At 40.4% G+C, this 22,500-nt stretch overlaps 1 protein-coding gene across 2 annotated transcripts in view; it reads right to left on the bottom strand.

Moving 5' to 3' along the window:
- Window positions 1-12,209, bottom strand: part of LOC138950335 (uncharacterized) — a 16,318-nt gene extending 4,109 nt beyond the window's left edge. Inside the window, exons 1-7 of one of the 2 annotated variants that reach the window (XM_070322087.1) lie at window positions 12,156-12,209; window positions 9,793-9,893; window positions 8,270-8,508; window positions 6,539-6,749; window positions 6,075-6,198; window positions 4,045-4,265; window positions 289-420 (exon numbers count right to left, since the gene is read on the bottom strand). In XM_070322087.1, coding sequence (XP_070178188.1) covers window positions 289-420; window positions 4,045-4,265; window positions 6,075-6,198; window positions 6,539-6,749; window positions 8,270-8,508; window positions 9,793-9,868 — 1,003 coding nt within the window. In that variant the 5' untranslated portion in view covers window positions 9,869-9,893; window positions 12,156-12,209. Of the gene's footprint in view, window positions 1-288; window positions 421-4,044; window positions 4,266-6,074; window positions 6,199-6,538; window positions 6,750-8,251; window positions 8,509-9,792; window positions 9,894-12,155 lie in introns of both variants that reach the window. The other variant, XM_070322086.1, reaches the window with a different exon arrangement.
- Between the last annotated feature and the right edge of the window lie 10,291 nt (window positions 12,210-22,500).

The following is a 22,500-nucleotide window of genomic DNA, read 5'->3' as shown; positions in this document are numbered from 1 at the left end:
ACACATCTACCCAACAAGGCACATCCACAAACATGCACCCAACAACGGATCTTGCAAACAACATACACATTAAAAACAACACACATCCACCAAACTACACGCATCTCCTCAACAGCTGAGCAGATATACCTAACATAACAATTCCAAACAACACCCATCCACCAAACAAACACATATCCACCAGCAAAAGACATCTACCACAACAAACACACATCCACCAGCAAAAGACATCTTCCACAACAAACACACATCCACCAGCAAAACACATCCACCACAACAAACACTCACTGTCCACACATACGGCCTGTCCATTGGAGTAGTAGTAGCCGGGAGTACACAGACACTTGCCCTCGAAGCACATAGCATTGATGCCGTCAGGACAGCCCGTGTCAGAGTCACATGATCTTTCCAGCCAGGTGGCTGAACAACACACACACACATCGTTTCTTTTCATTTCATAATTTGGTGATGTTGTCACGTTCATTACAGTATTGTCCCGTCGCTTGAAAATGTAGGTCGCTACCTCCTAGTGAAAAGCTAGCAGCAACAGAGTCGCGCTACCAAGGTGTGTGCGTGTTTATGTGTAATCAGCCGCATGCACTTATGGCAGAATGGCCGATGTCAGAACATGGATACCGTCTCTGAGTCTGCACGTAAAGTTGACCCGTGTCCGTCCTGCCGCCCTGCTCGGATTGACCCCATGACCCGCAGAGGACATGTCCAGTGCTCTACCAACTGAGCTACCGGGGCCCCAATTACAGGGTGATGCCATAATTATAATTCAATCAAGTTGGCGTTTTAATGAAACAGATTCCGTGATTGGTCAGAATGCCCCAACTCATTAAAAAATTACCGATGTCGATGAACACTAGTTACAAAAGCCAATGATCACCTGCTGGCGAGGCGCATTGATACCTCTCGGTTAGCTTTGAGGGTAGTTTTACAAGTAAGAAATATACAAGGCCTACAAAATACCGAAACCATAAGTTATGCGAAGTAATGACGTCGAATACTTGACGTAAGTTGATGCATGAATTCTTCCGGACTACGTCAGTCAATTCCAAAGATCGATTTTTGGATGAACAGAAATTGTTTACAGTTTGCTGTCCAGAAACCCCCCCAAAAAGAAGGAAAAGTGTATGTGAACGAAACAATAACAGGAGCAGAGTGATAAGATAGGAATACGGAGACATATTTCTTGGGACTTGACCCTTGCAGGTAGGTGGACTGAAAATAGTATTTGAACAGAACAGAACCAATTCTGTCTGTTTACAACCGCATCAAAGCAGAAAAGAGATCGTCGTCAGATTGAATTACAATAACATTGCATGCTTCCATTTGGACTTCTCGGTCATCATCGTGGATTGACGCCCTCCCAAAGTCTAATTAACATGCTTCCATTTTGACTTCTCGGTCATCATCGTGGATTGACGCCCTCCCAAAGTCTAATTAACATGCTTCCATTTTGACTTCTCGGTCATCATCGTGGATTGACGCCCTCCCAAAGTCTAATTAACATGCTTCTATTTGAACTTCTCGGTTTGTTTGTTTGTTTGCTTAACGCCCAGCCGACCACGAAGGGCCATATCAGGGCGGTGCTGCTTTGACATATAACGTGCGCCACACACAAGACAGAAGTCGCAGCACAGGCTTCGTGTCTCACCCAGTCACATTATTCTGACACCAACCAGTCCTAGCACTAACACTAGCACTAACACCATAATGCCAGACGCCAGGCGGAGCAGCCACTAGATTGCCAATTTTAAAGTCTTAGGTATGACCCGGCCGGGGTTCGAACCCACGACCTCCCGATCACGGGGCGGACGCCCTACCACTGGGCCAACTTATCGGTCATCATCGTGGATTGACGCCCTCCCAACGGAGTTTGTTGACTTCGAGTATGCATCACTTTTGTCACCCCTATTCATTTTAATTATTGTACTCCACCCGGCTTGACCAATTTTATTTCATTTACTTTTCTTTGTGATCCCACGAGGCATGCCTACCCGGCTTTCACTGAGATCACATTTACACGTTCTCTTTCACACACACAAATGTAAAATTAAAATCAACAACAGATTATAAACAAGTCATGTGAAGCAACATGTATACATTTAGTCTATCTGTCAAAATCACAGATTGAAACTAAACACGCAGCAGTATTGCCGATTACCCACTCGCACTGCTTGCTGATCGCTTACAGTGCCTAATGCCTGTCTATCCCATGTGTGACATACTTTTCATGTCATAACAATATCGTTCACTCCACAGTGCATGTGAGAGGTCGTGTCTGGCAGGGACCTGATTTTCCTCTGCCCGTGATGCCGTGTCACCGAGACAAACGTCATTCTTTAAATACTTGGAAGAATTTAAGAACTTACACGTCACGATATGCTTTCTAGAGTGACGTCGTTTTGCTATGACGTCAAAGATTACACGAGGCTTTCCAGAGATCCAGGTTCCATTTGAAGCTTCTTCAATCTGGGCGCTTCGACTGAGGGACGTTTGGACCAATAAACACGCAAGTATAGTATGTAGGATAAACAGAATACTACATGGCTTCCTGTTTGTTACCAGATTTACACTCGTTGTTTTTTCAAATATTAAAAAGGTCGCTTTCGCTTGCAGTTCAATATTTAAAAACACAACTCGTGTAAAACTGGTATCACATAGGAAGCCATGTAGTATTCTTTATATAGCGCAGTATAGCGACTAGCGCTTCATCAGAAAGCACGCTTTTATCAATTCTTTTGAAGTTTGTTCTGAGCTTGTTTTTAATCAAATATTTTAATATCTATATGTATGGATTGGACACTGGATTTCCCTTCTTTGAGCCATGTGACGTCAGAGGCCGACAAAACTTCATATTTTGGCGGCCAGCCGAGACTACAAAATAGTGCATGTTTGAGTGTGCTCAATCATAAAAACCCAAAGGAATTCTAACCAGAATCGATCGATACATAAATGTTATTTGTATTTCTGACCAAATTATGACATTTTACACAGATCTCGACAGTCATTGTTCACCTCGACCGCTGGACACTGGCTGTCTGGAACTGTGTCAAATGTCATACTTTGGTCAAAATACAAAAAAACGTGTAATGTTTTTGGGATCAGGAAATAAAACAGAATAGATTAAATAGTTTTGGAATAGATTACTAACATTTCGATTTTAAGTACAGTTTTCGGATTTGTAATGACCAAACTCATTGATTAATTTGTAAGCTTTGTCAAGAATTGTTTGACCAACATTTCAATAAATGTGATCGAAGGATGAGGGTGTCATCAATGACTCTCTCTCTCTCACACACACACACACACACACACACACACACACACACACACACACACACACACACACACACACACACACACACAAACACACACATACACGCACAAACACACACAAATACACATACACACACACACACGCACACACACACACACACACACACACACACACACACACACACACACACACACACACATGTACGCGCTCGCATTTGTATTCTAAAACATACTCGGTTTTTTTTCTAAAAGAAATTAAAATCTAAACTGGCCTGTATTTCCCTCTATAACTTTAACTGACAAGACCGCATTCATTTTCAAACAGCCAGGATCATGGATGAGGACAAGACAAGTTACTCAGCAAAAAGGCCTGAGTGTAAAAGTCATAGTGGTAATCATACATCTAATGACACTCAATTATTCTTTGAAAAAAGTTTTGGGCAAAGTTTTACTAAATTTCTGTGTTTCTGTTTTTTCTTTGAAAAACATGCCACGTTAAATGCATAACTTCAGTGCACGATTCTTTCAATTTTGCAAAGTTGAATATGGAGACATCCAGTTCATAACAAAAGCAAAACCAAACATCCAACATAACAAGTCAGAAGTGAGAAAAGATGTTTTATTTATTGAGAAGATTAACTAAAGTGGAAGCACATTGTACCCGCTATCAAAAACAAAACTTGCTCTTGACAATGCTAGAGAGTATCGTGTAAATAAACAGTCACAAATGTTATTTGGTTAGTTAATTCCGCTTACCGCAGTTGTCACTGATGAAGTTGTTCATGGGCTCCACAGCCGAGGTGTCGTCATCACACACAGACGTCAGACAGTCAGCAAAGTAGTCAGCTAGGGACGAGTTTGACGTTGCCAGGCACTCGGCTTGCGATGGATCAGCAAAGATGGCCACGCACTCCATCGCGGCTTGCTCTTTGTCTTGACAGCTTGTGAATTTGCTGGCCAGGTCCTTGCAGGTTGCACTGCAACATCGACATCAAGGCAATGTTCATCCCGATCGCATTCATGAGCAAGGTTCAAAGAAAAATATAACTTTAAATTCATACACTGGATTATCCCAGTGTCATCTTGTACAGAATGCACGGCGACAAACCACATTCATAAAGTAGGAAATGTAAGTTAAAATAGTACGTAGGAAAACACATTGTACAAAAAATGAGGTTGATCGGAGATAAATAGGTCACAATATATCATTTTGTTGAACATTGTTTAGAGGGAGATAATACGTGTAGGTTGCATGCAATGACTGAGTTGCGGAAAGTAGTATTTTCATAATAAGTGTTTGTTCTCATGGTTGCAGACAGGCAAGAATGCTGGGAAACTGTTTGAGAAGACGAGGAAAACTGTGGAAAGTGCGAAGTAAATTCAGCCAGGCAGAATGCTAGGAAGCTGTGCGCATGTCCTGAGAGTAGCGGCTGATTGGTGCCTGAGAGTAGCGGCTGATTGGTGCCTGAGAGTAGCGGCTGATTGGTGCCTGAGAGTAGCGGCTGATTGGTGCCTGAGAGTAGCGGCTGATTGGTGCCTGAGAGTAGCGGCTGATTGGTGCCTGAGAGTAGCGGCTGATTGGTGCCTGAGAGTAGCGGCTGATTGGTGCCTGAGAGTAGCGGCTGATTGGTGCCTGAGAGTAGCGGCTGATTGGTGCCTGAGAGTAGCGGCTGATTGGTGCCTGTGCCAGTATGTGGAAGCACGAGAGGGTATTTGTAATCACGCTGAATATCAACTGGGAGGAATGACAAGGCAGGAGATCGAAACGTGCTTGGCATTTTGTATTAATTTTGTTATGCTTGTATGAGTATATCTTATTGTCCTTGGGAAATTCCCACAAGGGAATTCTCGACAGAATTGCACTACTTATGCTTTCCTGCATGCATGTTTTCGTGGTTTCCGAGTCCTGCGATTGTTCTGTTACCTTGGGATCTTTTTCGTGTGCATATGTGCGCACAATGGTGTTCGGACACCTCAAAGAGTTTGAAAACGTAGATTCTTGGAAATAAATAAATGAGGTCGAACCCACGCTGATAGCAACTAACTGGTTTTAAGGCCGGCGCGATACCGACTAAGTCACGTCCCAGCGGAGATTCACTTGAAGAAAAGAAAGCACGTCCAAGCTTATATTTGAAACTTTTCTACGTCGTGTTTTGTGTGTACGCAACGCTTACGTGTCTGAAACTGCCTTTAAGTTATCACATTTACTTGGACACTTGCACGAGTCACTGTGACTAAAACGTGTGGCATGTCCTTCTTTCTTTGGTGCAAATAAATTCACCACACTCAGCTGTTACTGCCTGGAAACCAGCACATACAATTCCGCTTTCGCTTGCCCTGCCGTCGTCTTTTCATGGCAGTTTTCTTCACTCGCCGTTACATGCCAGTTTTCTGCTGTCGCCTTTTCATGAGTTTTCTTCCCTCACCTTTTCATGACAGCTTACTATGTTGATTTAGTACAGAAGAAGAACATTAACAAAAAATACAAAAACACGCATTCGTCTTCAGCACGACGGCTATCTAAAATCCATGTACACGTTGTGCTGTTAACCATGGCGTGTAGAACTTGTCAAACATGCGACGTAAAAGCTACGTGGCCGGTGGTATTAACAGCTACTGTGTTTTGAGCGTATCAATAGGGTCCGATATTTAAACCAAACAAGTTAACGTCAACGAGTCGAAGACGAGTGCAAACGATGTATAATATGAGTGGGCACGTTTGATTATAAATTAGATCATTCTAATTTAGTTCAGCAACCATGTTTGAGTAAACTGTTGTGACTTACCTCTGAACAACATTGTCGTGATTCAGCACGATGTAACTGACGAGCGCGTCATCTGTCATATTCCCTTGCCCCGGAAAGAGGGTCGTCATCGCATTGTTCATGGCGTCAGTCGTTGTCTCGTCCCCTGCATGATTTGAAAGCACATGGACACGTTTTAATCGCGGGGTGTCAGAGAGAGAACTGAATTGAATTGATTTGAACTTTATTTTCGAGCGTGACAGAATTGGCAATGAAAACATGCTTTGGTTCATCCGGCCCTCGCCCATTGAGGGGTAATTGAACATGAGGAAGAAATAGAAATCTAGTTAACTACAGAACCTTCTTCTTCTTTTTGTTCCTGGGCTGAAACTCCCACGTTCACTCTTGTTTTGCACTAATGGATTTGTACGTGTATGACCGTTTTTAACCCTGCCATTCAGGCAGCCATACGCCGATTTCGGGGGAAGCAGAAGAAAAAGAAGTACCACACAGTGACTCTGGCAGTCCCTCGGAGACAAACTCTCGGTCCGAGCACGTGACGACCACGCTGTGTTTCGCACTGCTGAACTCCACGCTGAAGACTCCGTCCTTCCTCAACACAGCAGCTGTCTTGGAGTGGTCGTAGTCTGCGAAGTCCACGACGCTCTTAGAGCCATTCTTTACTTGCCAGGGGTTGGAGAGTTTGTTTTCGCTGAACTGGATTGCAGAAAGAGCATGAGTGAGATCAGGACAGATGTATATTGGCAAGTCTCGTTGACTTTAGCGTGCTTCTCACGAAGTTCAAAAACAAAATCTTTGGAAACATCAAAGCGTAAGCTTCCGTTCTCAAAAAGAAAAACAGATCGTGTCTTTTCATACAAGAATCGGTTTGGCACTATGCATTTCCTGCCGTAAACAACAACTTCAACCGCAACACTGATCATCATTATTATCACCATAGCCATCATCAACAACAACAACAACAACAAACAACAAACAACAACAACAACAACAACAACAACAACAACGTCATCCCCACCACCACGACTACCAATGTCACCACGACTACCACCATAACAACACAACAAAAACAGAAACAAACATGATTACAGATCTATGCGATAAACGATCTCATTTCTATACTTTTTTCCACTCAGTGGACAACTACATATATGCAAATCTATTTAAAGAACCATTTCGTCTCTCAAGAGGTTTGCTGAACAATGCAATCTTATCACGTAAACAGCAATACTAAGCACATTCACAATAACATTCAACACCTTTCAATGTCACACACTGTAATAGCTAATCTTAGAATTGTATGTACGATTATGCTTTTTGATCATTGGCTTTTTGTTATAAGTAGGGCAATGAGGTGCCATTGAATCTGAATCTAGGGGTCCTTAACGTCCTCACAGGAAATTTTCCTATTAGGGACGTGAGTTGATGATACGCTAAAAGGTGCCATTAGAAACATGTCCATGTTTATGTACAGGGTGACCCAAAAAACAGAGTACCCAAACAAACTTGAACTCGCCGCATATGAGCACAGAAAATGCTCCAAATTGTAGCGTTCTAGCTTGTCTTTCAGGAAAGTTATGCTCATATGCGGCGAGTTCAAGCTTGTTTGGGTACTCTTTTATGGGGGTCACCCTGTACAATGAAAATAGACATTTAACGTTTTCTCATCTTATCTCGTCTCTTCTCGTCTCATCTTATCTCGTCTCTTCTCGTCTCATCTTATTTCATCTTATCTGATCATAAAGCATCCGACAGCGATTGACCCCGAAAATCGACTTCGCTAATAGTTTGCTAATATTGTGTCTGTGATGTGAGGGTGTTGACACAAGTAGGTAACCAATCGGACAGACTAAATGAATACAGAATGTTGAATATGATAAACTGCCAAGAATCAGATAAACGAGGGCTGGGTAATTAGTTGGGCCCTATTTTGGAAGTGGTATTAATCCCTGGTTTACGTGTGTTGTAAGAATGTGTTTCTGTTTGAATTATTGCAACGTATCTTTACGATATGGCTGGAAATAGCGTAATTGCATGACGTTTTTGTATGCTAAAATTAGGTCAGTATTTCGATTCGCATGACGATATTTCCTGGAGCGTCGGTGCGGTTGTAACCAATACAATGACACAATGCCGCACAGAGATCATGCGATCAAATTATACAAAATCAAAACATTTGACGGTGTCATTTTTCAAACCTTGTCCAGTCGTCTCACTGAGGTTCGTATCTTCACGAATTCACTGGTATTAGCGTTGACGACCTTGACCCACACGGTGTTCGGGGAGAAACGGTGACTGTCTTCCTGGTCTACCGCGCTGCCTGGAGTGACCTTGACCCGGTAGTCCCCGCACGTGAAGTCCGCGAGACGATACTTACATGGAAGCTCCACGTCCGTTGTTTCTCCGTTGAACATTGTCAGTGTTCCGTGACGTCCAATGGAGCATGCTTTCCCGTCTGAGAGAAATCATATAAAGGAACAATTTGAAATGAAAACATTCTGAAGAAGCATTGAAGTTATATTGGAGGTCTTAATTTGTACCATCTTGTTTTATAGACAGGGCTAAGTCATCCTGTGTATCATCTTGTTTTATAGACAGGGCTAAGTCATCCTCTGTACCATCTTGTTTTATAGACAGGGCTAAGTCATCCTCTGTGTCATCTTGTTTTATAGACAGGGCTAAGTCATCCTCTGTGTCATCTTGTTTTATAGACAGGGCTAAGTCATTCTCTGTACCATCTTGTTTTATAGACAGGGCTAAGTCATTCTCTGACCATCTTGTTCTATGGACAGGGCTAAGTCATTCTCTGACCATCTTGTTCTATAGACAGGGCTAAGTCATCATGTCTCTCTTTGACACAAGGAATGCCATTATACTAGTTGTACATTAGATTTAGACTATGCATATTCAGTTAAGTCACAACGTTTGAGCTCTGTGCTATTTCGACTTTAAAACAAAAGGGGGACAGACTCAGCAGGACAAGATTTGACATGAGCAGTAGCCACACTCCCCCGATTTAAACTCTCCATACTGTTACCTTCTTAAATTTCTGTAGGTCCGGGATGGCACAATACTCCCCCCCCCCCCCCCGCCCCTTTTTTTATGGTGACCTGAAGACAGCAATGTCAGGCAGGCTCAGGGCAATCCCTGTACAGGAAAACGTTTGTGTCATTGACACTTTCGCAGAGATAATTTGGAACACATTTTGGAGACAAGATAAAAATTCGGTATATTAGAAGTTGATGCGCACCACCAATGAAGGTAAGTCGCTGAACTCAAACTGACCAAAAACAAATGAATCCCTTCATCTTCGACTCCAACTTGCAAGTGGCGCCCTCTATTTACCAATGACACGAAGGCAATCCTCCATAGGGGACGTCTCAATCCTGCATGTTGTTGCTGTACTCATTTCACAGATTGTTCAAGCTTGATTTTTGTACACTTGGTCCTTCGGATGATCCTAAAGGTAGCAATCTGGAGGGTTTAAATCGGGCGAGTGTTGCTATCGCTCCATGTCAAACCTCGTACTCTTGAGGTGATCGTCTATAAAACTCAAAAGTCAGACCATTTACCACTATGTGAAATGATCATACATAAACTCACATTATTGTTAACCTAATCTGAAGCTGTATATTCAACAGATATAGAATGTATTAGTATTTTCGTGGCTTTCATGTTTTTGGGTGGTCACCCTGTAAACTTGGGTGTTAGCAATAAAAAGAACCCATGTTAATCATACCTGCCAGTGAGAACTCAAAGGTGACAACACTGACGAACAGCCCCAGAGGTAGGAACAAGGCTGATGACAACGGCATCTTCAAAGTTTGCTGCAAGTCCGATCTGAAATTTAAGTAGAAGCGCAATGCCTTAATTGGCACAGTCGTCTCCATTACACAGACACACACACACAGACACACACACAGACACACACAAACACAAACACACACACACACACACACACTGACACACACACACACACACACACGCAAACACCCACTGTGACCCACATGTGGTTTTTTTTACAGAAATGAATGTGTATACGTTTATTTTTGAGAGAATGTCGAATGAACAAACCTTTGAAAAGGATGGTGGGTTAGATATGTAACACAAATTGACAAAAACGCAAGTTCGTAATAATCAGACTTGGCAAAACACTTCAACTCGTGTTTTCAAGAAAGAAGGTGATATCACATGTTTCAGTGCATGGAAATAAAAGTTGAGACGAAGTGAGGTAACTGTTGCATTTTTCAATGGAAATGTATAACTTTTTGCTAAAATAAAAACTTTCATTTCAGAAAGCCCCTAAGTGTGCTGAAGGAGCTGCCTATGGTATTTGTTAGGCCAAAAAAAAAAGTGTCTGTTTCTGGTCACCCGACCGACCCTAAATTTCGGCGCCGACCCTAAACTTTTTTTTTCCAAACTCAAAAAAAGTTGGGTTTTTTTGGTGGTAAAGGACAGGGTGAGAAAATGAACAACAAAAACGTGTGAAAACGAAAGTCCGCTGACGATTTGTAAATGTGTTGAGTGTCTTGTATAGTGAATCCAGTCTCTTTGCGCGATTTTTAAAGTTAGTTTTATTGGTCTACATTTGGGGTAAAAAAAAATAAAATAAAAATTTTAAAAAAATAAAAAAATCCCGACCTACCGACCCTATTTTTTTTAGCCATGTTACCAGAAACAGACAATTTATTTTTTTTGGCCTTATGAATATAAAACATTGCTGTTGTGAGCAGACACACAATGGGCTTTTAATGACAACAAAGCGTTAATTCTCTGGATAGTTAGTACCAAAAGCAAGATGACATGTATTAATTTGCATACCCAAATGTCACGCCGTTTTGACGTGTGTCGCATAAATTATCTGCCCCAAACGGCTAAACTTTTGCACTTCTTTGCATCCCCAAAAATAGTTAATCATGACATCAAATCACTCTGACTAAGAGAGCTACTTGTATTCTTTTTATTCGCTTAAAAACATTCACAATACATTTAAGACTAACTCCAAGTTTATACCGTCAGAAATTGGAGTGGCTTCCGCGTAAATGTCCGATGCAATTGCATGCGACGTCACGCATATTATACTAATTGAATTTATTTTTTCTCGGTTTCCCCATCGTTGGTAAATATCCCCTCAAAATGTGGACCAATCTGCTTTGGTGACGGATGGTCAACACATCGCAAAATGCACGTGCAAACCGTGACGCCGTTCCATTGCGCAAGTTACTAACATTCACGTGCAGTCACCAGTAACATGCCTGGGTGAACTATGTTTAAAGCAACAATAAATTACGTTTAACATCACGCATGTGATAAAAACATGCTGTTGAGTAATTTTGTTAAAACGTCCTTTTTAACCTTCGGTTAATTGCACGTTCAGCGATGTTGAAACAAATCTTCTTCTTCTTCTTCTTTGTTCATGGGCTTAGACTCCCACGTTCACTCTTGTTTTTTAACACGAGTGGATTTTTACGTGTATGACCGTTTTTACCGCGCCATTCAGGCAGCATACGCCGATTTCGGGGGAGGCATGCTGGGTATTTTCGTGTTTCTATAACCCACCGAACTCTGACATGGATTACAGAATCTTTTCCGTGCGCACTTGGTCTTGTGCTTGCGTGTACACACGAAGGGGGTTAAGCCACTAGCAGGTCTGCACATAGCTTGACCTGGGAGATCGGAAAAATCTCCACTCTTAACACACCAGGCGGCAGCGACCGGGATTCGAACTCACGACCTCCCGATTAGGAGGCCGACGTCTTACCACCACGCCACTGCGCCCGAAATAAATGATTCAGCGTACCTTTCATTAAAAACTGTTTTTCTCACACGTTTTTGATTGGTTTTATATTATTTTATTATTGCATCATTTTGCTCCAAGAAGAAATTCTTAGATGTTGTTAACTATCCGACTACTCACTTTGGTTCTTAATATTTCTTTTTTTCCCCACTATGTTTAGTTAATTCCAATACTTAGGTATTGAATGGAAAAAAAACACGCAAAGGAATATCGAAAAATAAATCCTGAATTAAACTTCCAAAACTAACGTCAACATGTTTGAGCCTGAAATAGAGAAATAAAATAATAACCATGGGAACACTTACCAACTAGAAGTCTGGGCTCCAAGAAGAGAGGTGATGTGGTCGCTGTGGGCCGAGATATTTATACAGCTAAATCTCCCTGTACAGTGTTTTTCCATCAGCCAATCACGTGCATTGCCAGCTCAGCGTGTAGCGTCTCCTGTCAGGCCATTGGTTGAGCTAAATGCTCACTCAACAGTTGCTACAGCTAAAACACTCATCCCTCTCCCCCACCACCACATTCACTCTCCTGTCACGCCATTGGTTGAGGTCAATGCTTACTCAACTGTTGCTACGACTAAAATACTCCTCCCCTTCCACGCCCCCCCCCCTCCCCCCACCGCCACATTCAGTCGCTATTTTGAAGTTGAACAATACAGATTTTTCTTTACTGCAGGACACAGAGGCTTAACTTTAACCATATTTTCTTTAAATTTGTTCACGTTTTCACACGAGATGAGGCAACCATCTTGAACAGTCACAAGTGGCCGGTTATGATATACACAATTTTACCGGGTTCTGGTCAGTCGGTGAGCTTGATTGCGTCAGTGAGCGTGTAGACAGGCTAGATCAGGGGAAGGATACTGCAACTTCAAAGTTTCTTACAGCCGGTGTGCCCTCACAAGCACAGGATACTGTTCAGAAGAAGAAACAAACAGCCTTTTTACTCAAAGTAATGTAACAAAAAGGCACCTGCAAGACAACCCAAACGATGTATGCTATGTATACGTTCTCTTGTCGTAAGAAATATACTAGAAAGATGGAACATTTTCCCCTTTTGACATGTATGTGCCGAGTTCCATTTCGGGTGCCTATGCCTATACATATACAAGTTACAGGTTAAGGTAGCAATGCCTCCGTTCTTTTGTTCGTTCCGGGTCACTGACCACCAAGCTAGCAACACATCATATTTATCTGCGGAAAATGCTAGTTTCTTGCTGTTTAAAGGTCAGAGACGAATGGCACAAGTAGTTTAGAAGTCTCTCTGTTTTTAATTCAACCATTAAACTGGTGCTATTATGAGCGTTAACACACACAGATAAATATTAAAACAAAATGTGAAATGCAAATGGAGGCAATAATTATTATCTTGCTAATATATCACTGCCAGGTTCAAATTAGTCACAGTATGTTCCTTAATCGGGAACAAAACTAATTTCTTCATTTATTAGCGACTATGCCATGTTTGATCCAGTCAAACACAGTGAGACTTGTATCGAAGGAAATTGCCGAGTCTAAGGAACACCACGGTACCAAAATCAAGAGTACTGGTCAAGGAACACAACGGTACCAACATCAAGAGTACTGGTCAAGGAACACAACGGTACCAACATCAAGAGTACTGGTCAAGGAACACAACGGTACCAACATCAAGAGTACTGGTCAAGGAACACCACGGTACCAACATCAAGAGTACTGGTCAAGGAACACAACGGTACCAACATCAAGAGTACTGGTCAAGGAACACCACGGTACCAACATCAAGAGTACTGGTCAAGGAACACAACGGTACCAACATCAAGAGTACTGGTCAAGGAACACCACGGTACCAACATCAAGAGTACTGGTCAAGGAACACAACGGCACCAACATCAAGAGTACTGGTCAAGGAACACCACGGTACCAAAATCAAGAGTACTGGTCAAGAAACAAAGACACACGAAGTAATTTAAAACTGTGACATTCGCACGGAACAGTTTACTTTACCTCCACATTAACATACCCCTCAAGGGAACCACATTAAAAATACCCCTCAAGGGAACCACATTAAAAGTACCCCTCAAGGGAACCACATTAAAAGTACCCCTCAAGGGAACCACATTAAAAATACCCCTCAAGGGAACCACATTAAAAGTACCCCTCAAGGGAACCACATTAAAAATACCCCTCAAGGAAACCAAATTAAAAGTACCCCTCAAGGGAACCACATTAAAAATACCCCTCAAGGGAACCACATTAAAAGTACCCCTCAAGGGAACCACATTAAAAGTACCCCTCAAGGGAACCACATTAAAAATACCCCTCAAGGGAACCACATTAAAAATACCCCTCAAGGGAACCACATTAAAAATACCCCTCAAGGGAACCACATTAAAAATACCCCTCAAGGGAACCACATTAAAAGTACCCCTCAAGGGAACCACATTAAAAATACCCCTCAAGGGAACCACATTAAAAATACCCCTCAAGGGAACCACATTAAAAATACCCCTCAAGGGAACCACATTAAAAGTACCCCTCAAGGGAACCACATTAAAAATACCCCTCAAGGGAACCACATTAAAAATACCCCTCAAGGGAACCACATTAAAAATACCCCTCAAGGGAACCACATTAAAAATACCCCTCAAGGGAACCACATTAAAAATACCCCTCAAGGGAACCACATTAAACATACCCCTCAAGGGAACCACATTAAAAATACCCCTCAAGGGAACCACATTGCGGAAAAACGAGTGTGTCCAAGAGAGATCATTTGAAGAGATTTTGTTTGAACACTAAATTGATATTCTCCAAAAATAAGAAAAGAAGGATAAAGCAAGTGGCGTATGGCGAAATAACAACATTTTGTCAAGCTGTCCAACTCACAGAATGAAACTGAACGCACTGCTTTTTTTCACCAAGACCGCATACTCGTAGTTTCGTCAGTCCACCGCTCGTGGCAATGGCAGTGACATCGACAAGCCAGAATAGTGCGGTAGTGGTCGCGCTGAGGAGGATAACACACTTTTCTGTATGTCTATTCTTTTTTGCATACTGAGTTTGTTTTTAATCCAAACATATCATATCTATACGATTTTGGAATCAGGGACCGACAAGGAATAAGATGAAATTGTTTTTAAATCGATTTCGGAAAATTAATTTTATTCATAATTTTCATATTTTTAATTTTCAGAGCTTGTTTGTAATCCAAATATAACATATGTATATGTTTTTGGAATCAGAAAATGACGAAGAATAAGATGAAATTGTTTTTTGATTGTTTAATAACAAAATAATTTTAATTACAAGTTTCCGATTTTTAATGACCAAACTCATTCATTAGGTTTTAAGCCACAAAGTTGAAATGCAATACCAAAGTCCGGCCTTTGTCGAAGATTGCTTTGCCAGAATGTCAATCAATTTGATTGAAAAATGAGGGTGTGACAGTGCCGCCTCAACTTTTACAAAAAGCCGGATATGACGTCATCAAAGGTATTTACCGAAAAAAAAATGTCCGGGGATATTATTCCTAGAAACTCTTATGTCAAATTTCATAAAGATCGTTCCAGTAGTTTATTCTGAATCGCTCTACACACACACTCACACACACAGACAGACAGACAGACACACACACACACACACACACACACATACACACATACACACATACACCACGACCCTCGTCTCGATTCCCCCTCTATGTTAAAACATTTAGTCAAAACTTGACTAAATGTAAAAAAAAGTAGCTTGAACACTGTGGCTAGGAGGAGTCCTGGCTCAAATTTTATTTAAACGTTAAAAAGTTGTCATTAAATAGAACTGTCTAGAAAATAAGAGATAGGAAACATTGTTTGTGATAAAAAAATTGCTTTGTTTTTGTTTGTGTGTGGGTGTTTTTGAGGAAAAGATATTCTGTAGATTTATGTTTTAATTTACAATTATTCCGTCAAAATGATTGTAAATTGTAGACAAATGCATACAAAATGTGCAGTTCTGCCGAGTACAGGCATCAACGACGAAGAAAACTCACACCATAACATGTATGCCACAAAACAATGAAATATACAAACAGATTTTTACTCCCCAAATAATTCATAATACATCCAATCAAATCATGAACTGCATCGAAGATTTTGTGTGGGTAATTTCATGGACTGGCAAAGATGGTCACCCATCCATATTTCTCCAATTAAACTATATCACGGACGTGAGTGGGTGTTTTTAGTGGAAAATATATTCTGTAGACTTATGTTTTAATTTACAAGTATGTCGTCCAAATGTGTTTACACACAATCTGCTGCCCTGCCGATTACACTCATCACCGACGAAGACAACTACGCACCATAAAATGCCCCAAAACAGTCAAATATACAAACAGGATGTTACGTGCACATTTATATCCCTTAAAAACCGCAACAGCATCAAACAGACAAGCAAACAAAAGAATAGAAAATTAAAAAACTGCTCGTGCATACATAATTGGGAAGCAACAACGACGAAGAAAAACACATAATAAAATGCCACAAAACAATCAAATATACAAACAGGATTTCAATCCCCTAAACAAATGCATAATGCATCTCATCAAATCATCAACCGCATCGAAGGTTTTGTGGGAGTGATTTAACCGACTGGTAAAGATGGTCACCCATCCATGTTATTCCCGTTGCGCTATATTGTGGACGTGCACAATTATATCCATTAGAAAGCACAATGGTATCAAACACTTAAACGAGCAAATGAAAAAAGAACATCAAATTAAACTGATTAGGTTTTTGACGATTCTTGGGTTCAATATTAGATTGCAAGTCTATCACCTTCATTGTTGACAGTACCAAAATCACATCTATTTGTATTTATCCCTTATCAGACTAAATCACTTTTTTTTATTGAACACATATCTAAGACTGTTTTCAATAATTGTGTTGTTTATTTTTCATTGAGACACCCTTAAAAATAATCCTCAGTAAAACCAAATTGTGGAGAAAAAAAGAGTAGGTCCCAGGGAGATAATTTGACACGTTATTTTTTTAAACACTAAATTGATATTCTCCAAGAATCAAAAATAAGAAAGACAAAAAGAAATAGCTTGAAAATTGTGGCCACAGGAGACCCGCCTCAAGTTGTATGTAAACGTTAAAATCATGTCATTAATAATAATAATAATAATAATAATAATAATAATAATAATAATAATAATAATAATAATTGTCAGTAAGTACTGGTGTCACATGACTGATGTGAACCAGTTGATTGGCTAATGGCGATGCGCTTAAATCTGTTAGCGCACTCCTGGAGTGCGCTAACTTTTCCACAGAGCGTATTCTTACACCCTTTGCCAAAGCGAGACTGTACTCTCATCCTCAGAATTAATTAATGACATGTAGCTTATATTCTCCACAATACCAATGATTATGACCATAAATGTCCTGCTTTTCAATTAAAGCAGAAGTGGGTTTTTTTCTGACAGATTGCATGCGCCTGTGCCGCCCACAGTTGCACTGATCTAAAAATAGAACCCGCTGTGTCTAATTTTTCAGTTTCGACTTGCGAAGATTCCTCTCATAATTATGCCATGTTGGTGGCATGTACCTTATTATCCACATTACCAAATGATGAGTTAGTATACAATTCACAGCAGCTAACAGAAAACACAAGTGTTATTCCGATAACGTCGCAGCTAGATCAGCACGTAGCAGACTACACTGAAATACGACTGCATCTGTTCAGTAAATGAATGCTTTCCGTTTATTTTAAGGCAAGAACAATCGGAATCGAAAACGTGTAGGGTTTAGAACGTTCTTACCACATATAAGACTTATTACCAGCCTGCTTTATGTGTGCAGACTCAGTGCAACGGGACGAGCAATTTTTGTTTTTGAAATGAGACTCAGTGCAATAGCCTAGCAGACGACATAAATCCCGCTCAGCAAATTAACATGTTAGGCAAATGTGAACGATAAAACGATGGGGATATAATACGTGTAGGGTTCAGAGCATTCTTACCGTTCATATTTAGTACCAGACTCCCCGATGAGGGAAGATACCACACGAAAAACATGCCACGTTTATTTTGAAAATGGGCTTTCCGTCGACCTTGGCAAGGGGCACAACTCTGCACAGTCAATCTGTCGAAGCTCGATGAAGGTTTCGAACCGCAAATAACTGAAAGCACAGTCCTTTCTCCGAGTTCAAATGAGAGAAAGATCATCACTGTTTAGCTTAACGCTACACTGGAATTTACCAACAGAAATTAAAACAAGAGTTTGCGTGTGATGAAAGCACAACACACGAGACAGCCCACACAAAAGTAGATCTTCTATACGACCTGACCACACAGTTATGCCTATTCAAATGCGCGTAGCAAAATGTGCGTGTTGTATCTTCTTTTTTCTCTGGCGGTACCGACAATATCGTTATTGAAACAATCCCAGTGCACTAAGGGATTTATAGAGCAAATCTCGAAAATAATTATTGAACTCAGCGCTATGCGCTTCGTTCAATAATGAATTTTCTCGATTTGCTCTATAAATCCCTTAGTGCACTGGGATGTCTCAATAACTTAAATAATAATAATAATAATAATAATAATAATAATAATTGTCAGTAAGTACTGGTGTCACATGACTGATGTGAACCAGTTGATTGGCTAATGGCGATGCGCTAAAACTGTTAGCGCACTCTTGGAGTGCGCTAACTTTTCCACAGAGCGTATTCTTGCGCCCTTTGCCTAAGCAAGACTGTGCTCTCATCCTCAGAATTAATTAATGACATGTAGCTTATATTCTCCACAATACCAAATGACCATAAATTCCCTGCTTCTCAATTAAAGCAGAAGTGGGTTTTTTTCTGACAGATTGCATGTGCCTGTGCCAGTGCCAGTGATCTAAAAAATAGAAGCCGCTGTGTTTCATCTAATTTTCGCCGACTTGCATAGATTCTTCTCATATGCCGTGTTAGTGGCATGTAGCTTATCATCCACATTACCAAATGATGAGTTAGTATACAATTCCCAGCGGCGAACAGAAAACACAAGTGTTATTCCGATAACGTACCAGCTAGACAAGTTTGGAAGACTGACTCGATCGACTCTGTAGTCTGTAGCAGACAACACAGAAATACGACTACATCAGTTCAGTAAATGAATGGTTTCAGAATTATTATTTCAAAGCAAGAACAATCGTAATCGAAAACGTGTAAGGTTCAGAACGTTCTTACCATATATAAGATTTATTAGCAGCCTGCCTCATGCGTACAGACTCAGTGCAGACTGCAGTCGTTCCATTGCCCAGGTTGGCAGGTAGCCTAGCAGACGACATTAACCCCGCTCAGCAAATTAACATGTTGGGCAAATGTGAACGAAAAAACGATGGGGATATAATACGTGTAGGGTTCAGAGCATTCTTACCGTTCATATTTAGTATCAGACTCCCCGATGAGTGAAGATACAACACGAGAAATATGCCACATTTGTTTTGAAAATGTGCGAACCGTCGAGTCCCGCTTTGAGTCAATTCAAGGGGAGTCACTCCGCACAGTCAATCCGTCGAAGCTCGACTGGAGGTTTCGAATCGCAAATAATGAAGAGCCTTTCTCCGAGTTCAAAGTGAGGTCTCTCTGAAAGATCATCACTGTTCAGATTAACGCTACACTGGAATTTACCAACAGAAATTAAAATGCGTGTGACGAAAGCACGACACACTTGAGACACCCCACACAAAAGTAGATCTTTACTGTGCACGACCTGACCACACAGTTATGCCTATAAAAATGCGCGTTGCAAAATGTGCATTTGGAATCTTCTTTTTTCTATGGCGGTACTGACAATATCGTTATTGAAACAATCCCAGTGCACTAAGGGATTTATAGAGCAAATCTCGAAAATAATTATTGAACTCAGCGCTATGCGCTTCGTTCAATAATGAATTTTCTCGATTTGCTCTATAAATCCCTTAGTGCACTGGGATGTCTCAATAACTTAAATAATGATACGAGAATATAATTATAACGCGCACATAATTATCTCACCACAAGGCGATTCAAATAGAAATGTCTGGAAACTTTGAGATAGTAAACATGGTAATGCCCCCTTTCCCAGATTGTATTGTTGTTGTTTTTTGTATGTGTGTGTGTTTTTATGGAAAAGATATGCCGTAGGCGTATGGTTTAATTCCACAATTATGAAGTCCATATGATTTTATATTTTAGACAAATTCTCACAACATGTGCAGTTCTGCCGAGTACACGCATCACCGACAAAGAAAAACAAAAAACCCAAAAAATGCCCCCAAACAATCAAATATTCGAACAGATTTTTACTCTCCAAAACAAAAGCATAATATATCCAATCAAATCATCAACCGCATCGAAGATTATGTGTGGGTGATTTAATCGACTGGCAAAGATGGTCACCCATCCATGTTTCTCCCATTAGGGAATATGATATGATGGACGTGCACAGTTAGATCGCTTATAAAGCGCAAACTCATCAAACAAACGAGCCAACAAAAGAACAGAAAATTGAAAACCTGCTCGTGCATATATATGTGGGAAGCATCAGCGACGAAGAAAAACACACACCATACAATGCACCCAAGCAATCAAATATACAAACAGAATTTCACTCCCCTTAACAATCGCAGAATACATCTCATCAGAGACATACATACTATCTATGTCTCTGATCTCATCAAATCATCAACCGCATCGAAGGTTTTGTGTGTGTGATAAATCGACTGGCAAAGAAAATTTAAAAACTGCTCGTGCATATTATATATGGGGAAGCATCAACGACGAAGAAAAACACACCATAAAATGCCCCAGAACAATCAAATATGCAAACAGGATTTTACTCCCCTAAACAAATGCATAATACATCCAATCAAATCATCAACTGCAACGAAGATTTTGTATGGGTGATTTAACCGACTGGCAAAAATGGTCACCCATCCATGTTCTTCCCATTGCGCTATATCATGGACGTGCATAAAATTATATCCCTTAAAAAGCGCAAAGGACAGTACCAAAACCAGATCTATTTTTATATATCCCTTATCAAATTAAATCACTTTTTTGATTGAAAAAATATTTAAGACTGTTTTCAATAAAACAAAATTAAATTATTCATGGAGACACCCTTAAAAGATATCCCTCAGTAAAACCAAATTGTGGAGAAAAAAAAGAGTAGGTCCCAGGGAGATAATTTGACACGTTAACTTTTTAAACACTAAATTGATATTCTCCAAGAATAAACAAGTCGCGTAAGGCGAAATTACTACATTTAGTCAAGCTGTCGAACTCACGGAATGAAACTGAACGCACTGTATTTTTTTCACCAAGACAGTACAGCTTCGTCAATCCCCGCGAGAAGGAAATCGCTCACCTCCCACGTGCAAAACGCAGTGATATGCACACGCCAGAATAGCGCGGTAGCGTATTGTGCTAAGCAGGAAAGCGCGCTTTTCTGTATTCGTGTTAACTTTCTGAGCTTGTTTTAAATACAACCTATCATATCTATATGTTTTTGGAATCAGGAAACGATAAAGAATAAGATGAAATCATTTTTGGATCGATTTCTTAAATTTTAATCGTAAGACTAATTAATCTATTTTCGTTAATTGTGATCACATTTTAAGAGTAAGCATGACATATTTTAGATTCAGAATGTCATGAAGAATACGATGCAATTAATTTTAAATCTGTTTTCGAAAAATCGATTTTAATGTCAACTTTAATGAGCAAACTCATTAATTAATTTGTTAGCCTCCAAGCTGAAATGCAATGCCAAAGTCCGGGCGTCGTCGAAGACAACTTGACCAAAATTTCAACCAATTTGGTTTAACAATGAGAGCGTGACAGTGCCGCCTCAACTTTCACGAAAAGCCGGATATGACGTCATCAAAGACATTTATCCAAAAAAAGAAAAAAAAAGACTGGGGATATCATACCCAGGAACTCCCATGTAAAATTTCATGAAGATCAGTCTAGTAGTTTTCTCTAAATCGCTCTACACACACACACACACATACACCACACCCTCGTCTCGATTCCCCCTCTACGTTAAAACATTTAGTCAAAACTTGACTAAATGTAACAATAAGAAGGACAAAAAGAAATAGCTTGAAAATTGTGGCCACCAGGGACCCGCCTCAAGTTGTATGTAAACGTTCAAATGATGTCATTAAATAGAACTGTCTGGAAACTTTGAGTAACCATGGTGATGCCCCCCTCCCAAGATTGTATTGTTTTGTGTATGTGTGGGTGTTTTTGTGGAAAAGATATTCCGTAGGCGTATGGTTTAATTCCACAAGTTATGTAGTCCAAATGATTTTATATTTTAGACAAATTCTCACAACATGTGCAGCTCTACCGAGCACACGTATCACCGACGAAGAAAAACACACACCATAAAATGCACCAAAGCAATTAAATATAAAAACAAATTTTCAGTCCCCTAAACAAAAGCATAATGCATCTCATCAAATTATCAACCGCATCGAAGGTTTTGTGTGGGTGATTTAATCGACTGGCAAAGATGGTAACCCATCCATGTTTCTCCCATTAGGGAATATGATATGATGGACGTGCACAGTTATATCGCTTATAAAGCGCAAACTCATCAAACAAACGAGCCAACAAAAGAACAGAAAATTGAAAACCTGCTCGT

The sequence above is a fragment of the Littorina saxatilis genome, linkage group LG16 (assembly GCF_037325665.1).
Source record: "Littorina saxatilis isolate snail1 linkage group LG16, US_GU_Lsax_2.0, whole genome shotgun sequence".
NCBI classification, from domain to species: Eukaryota; Metazoa; Mollusca; class Gastropoda; order Littorinimorpha; family Littorinidae; genus Littorina; species Littorina saxatilis.
The sequence above is the reverse complement of the archived record's forward strand: the minus strand, read 5'-3'. Positions and strand labels throughout refer to the sequence as shown.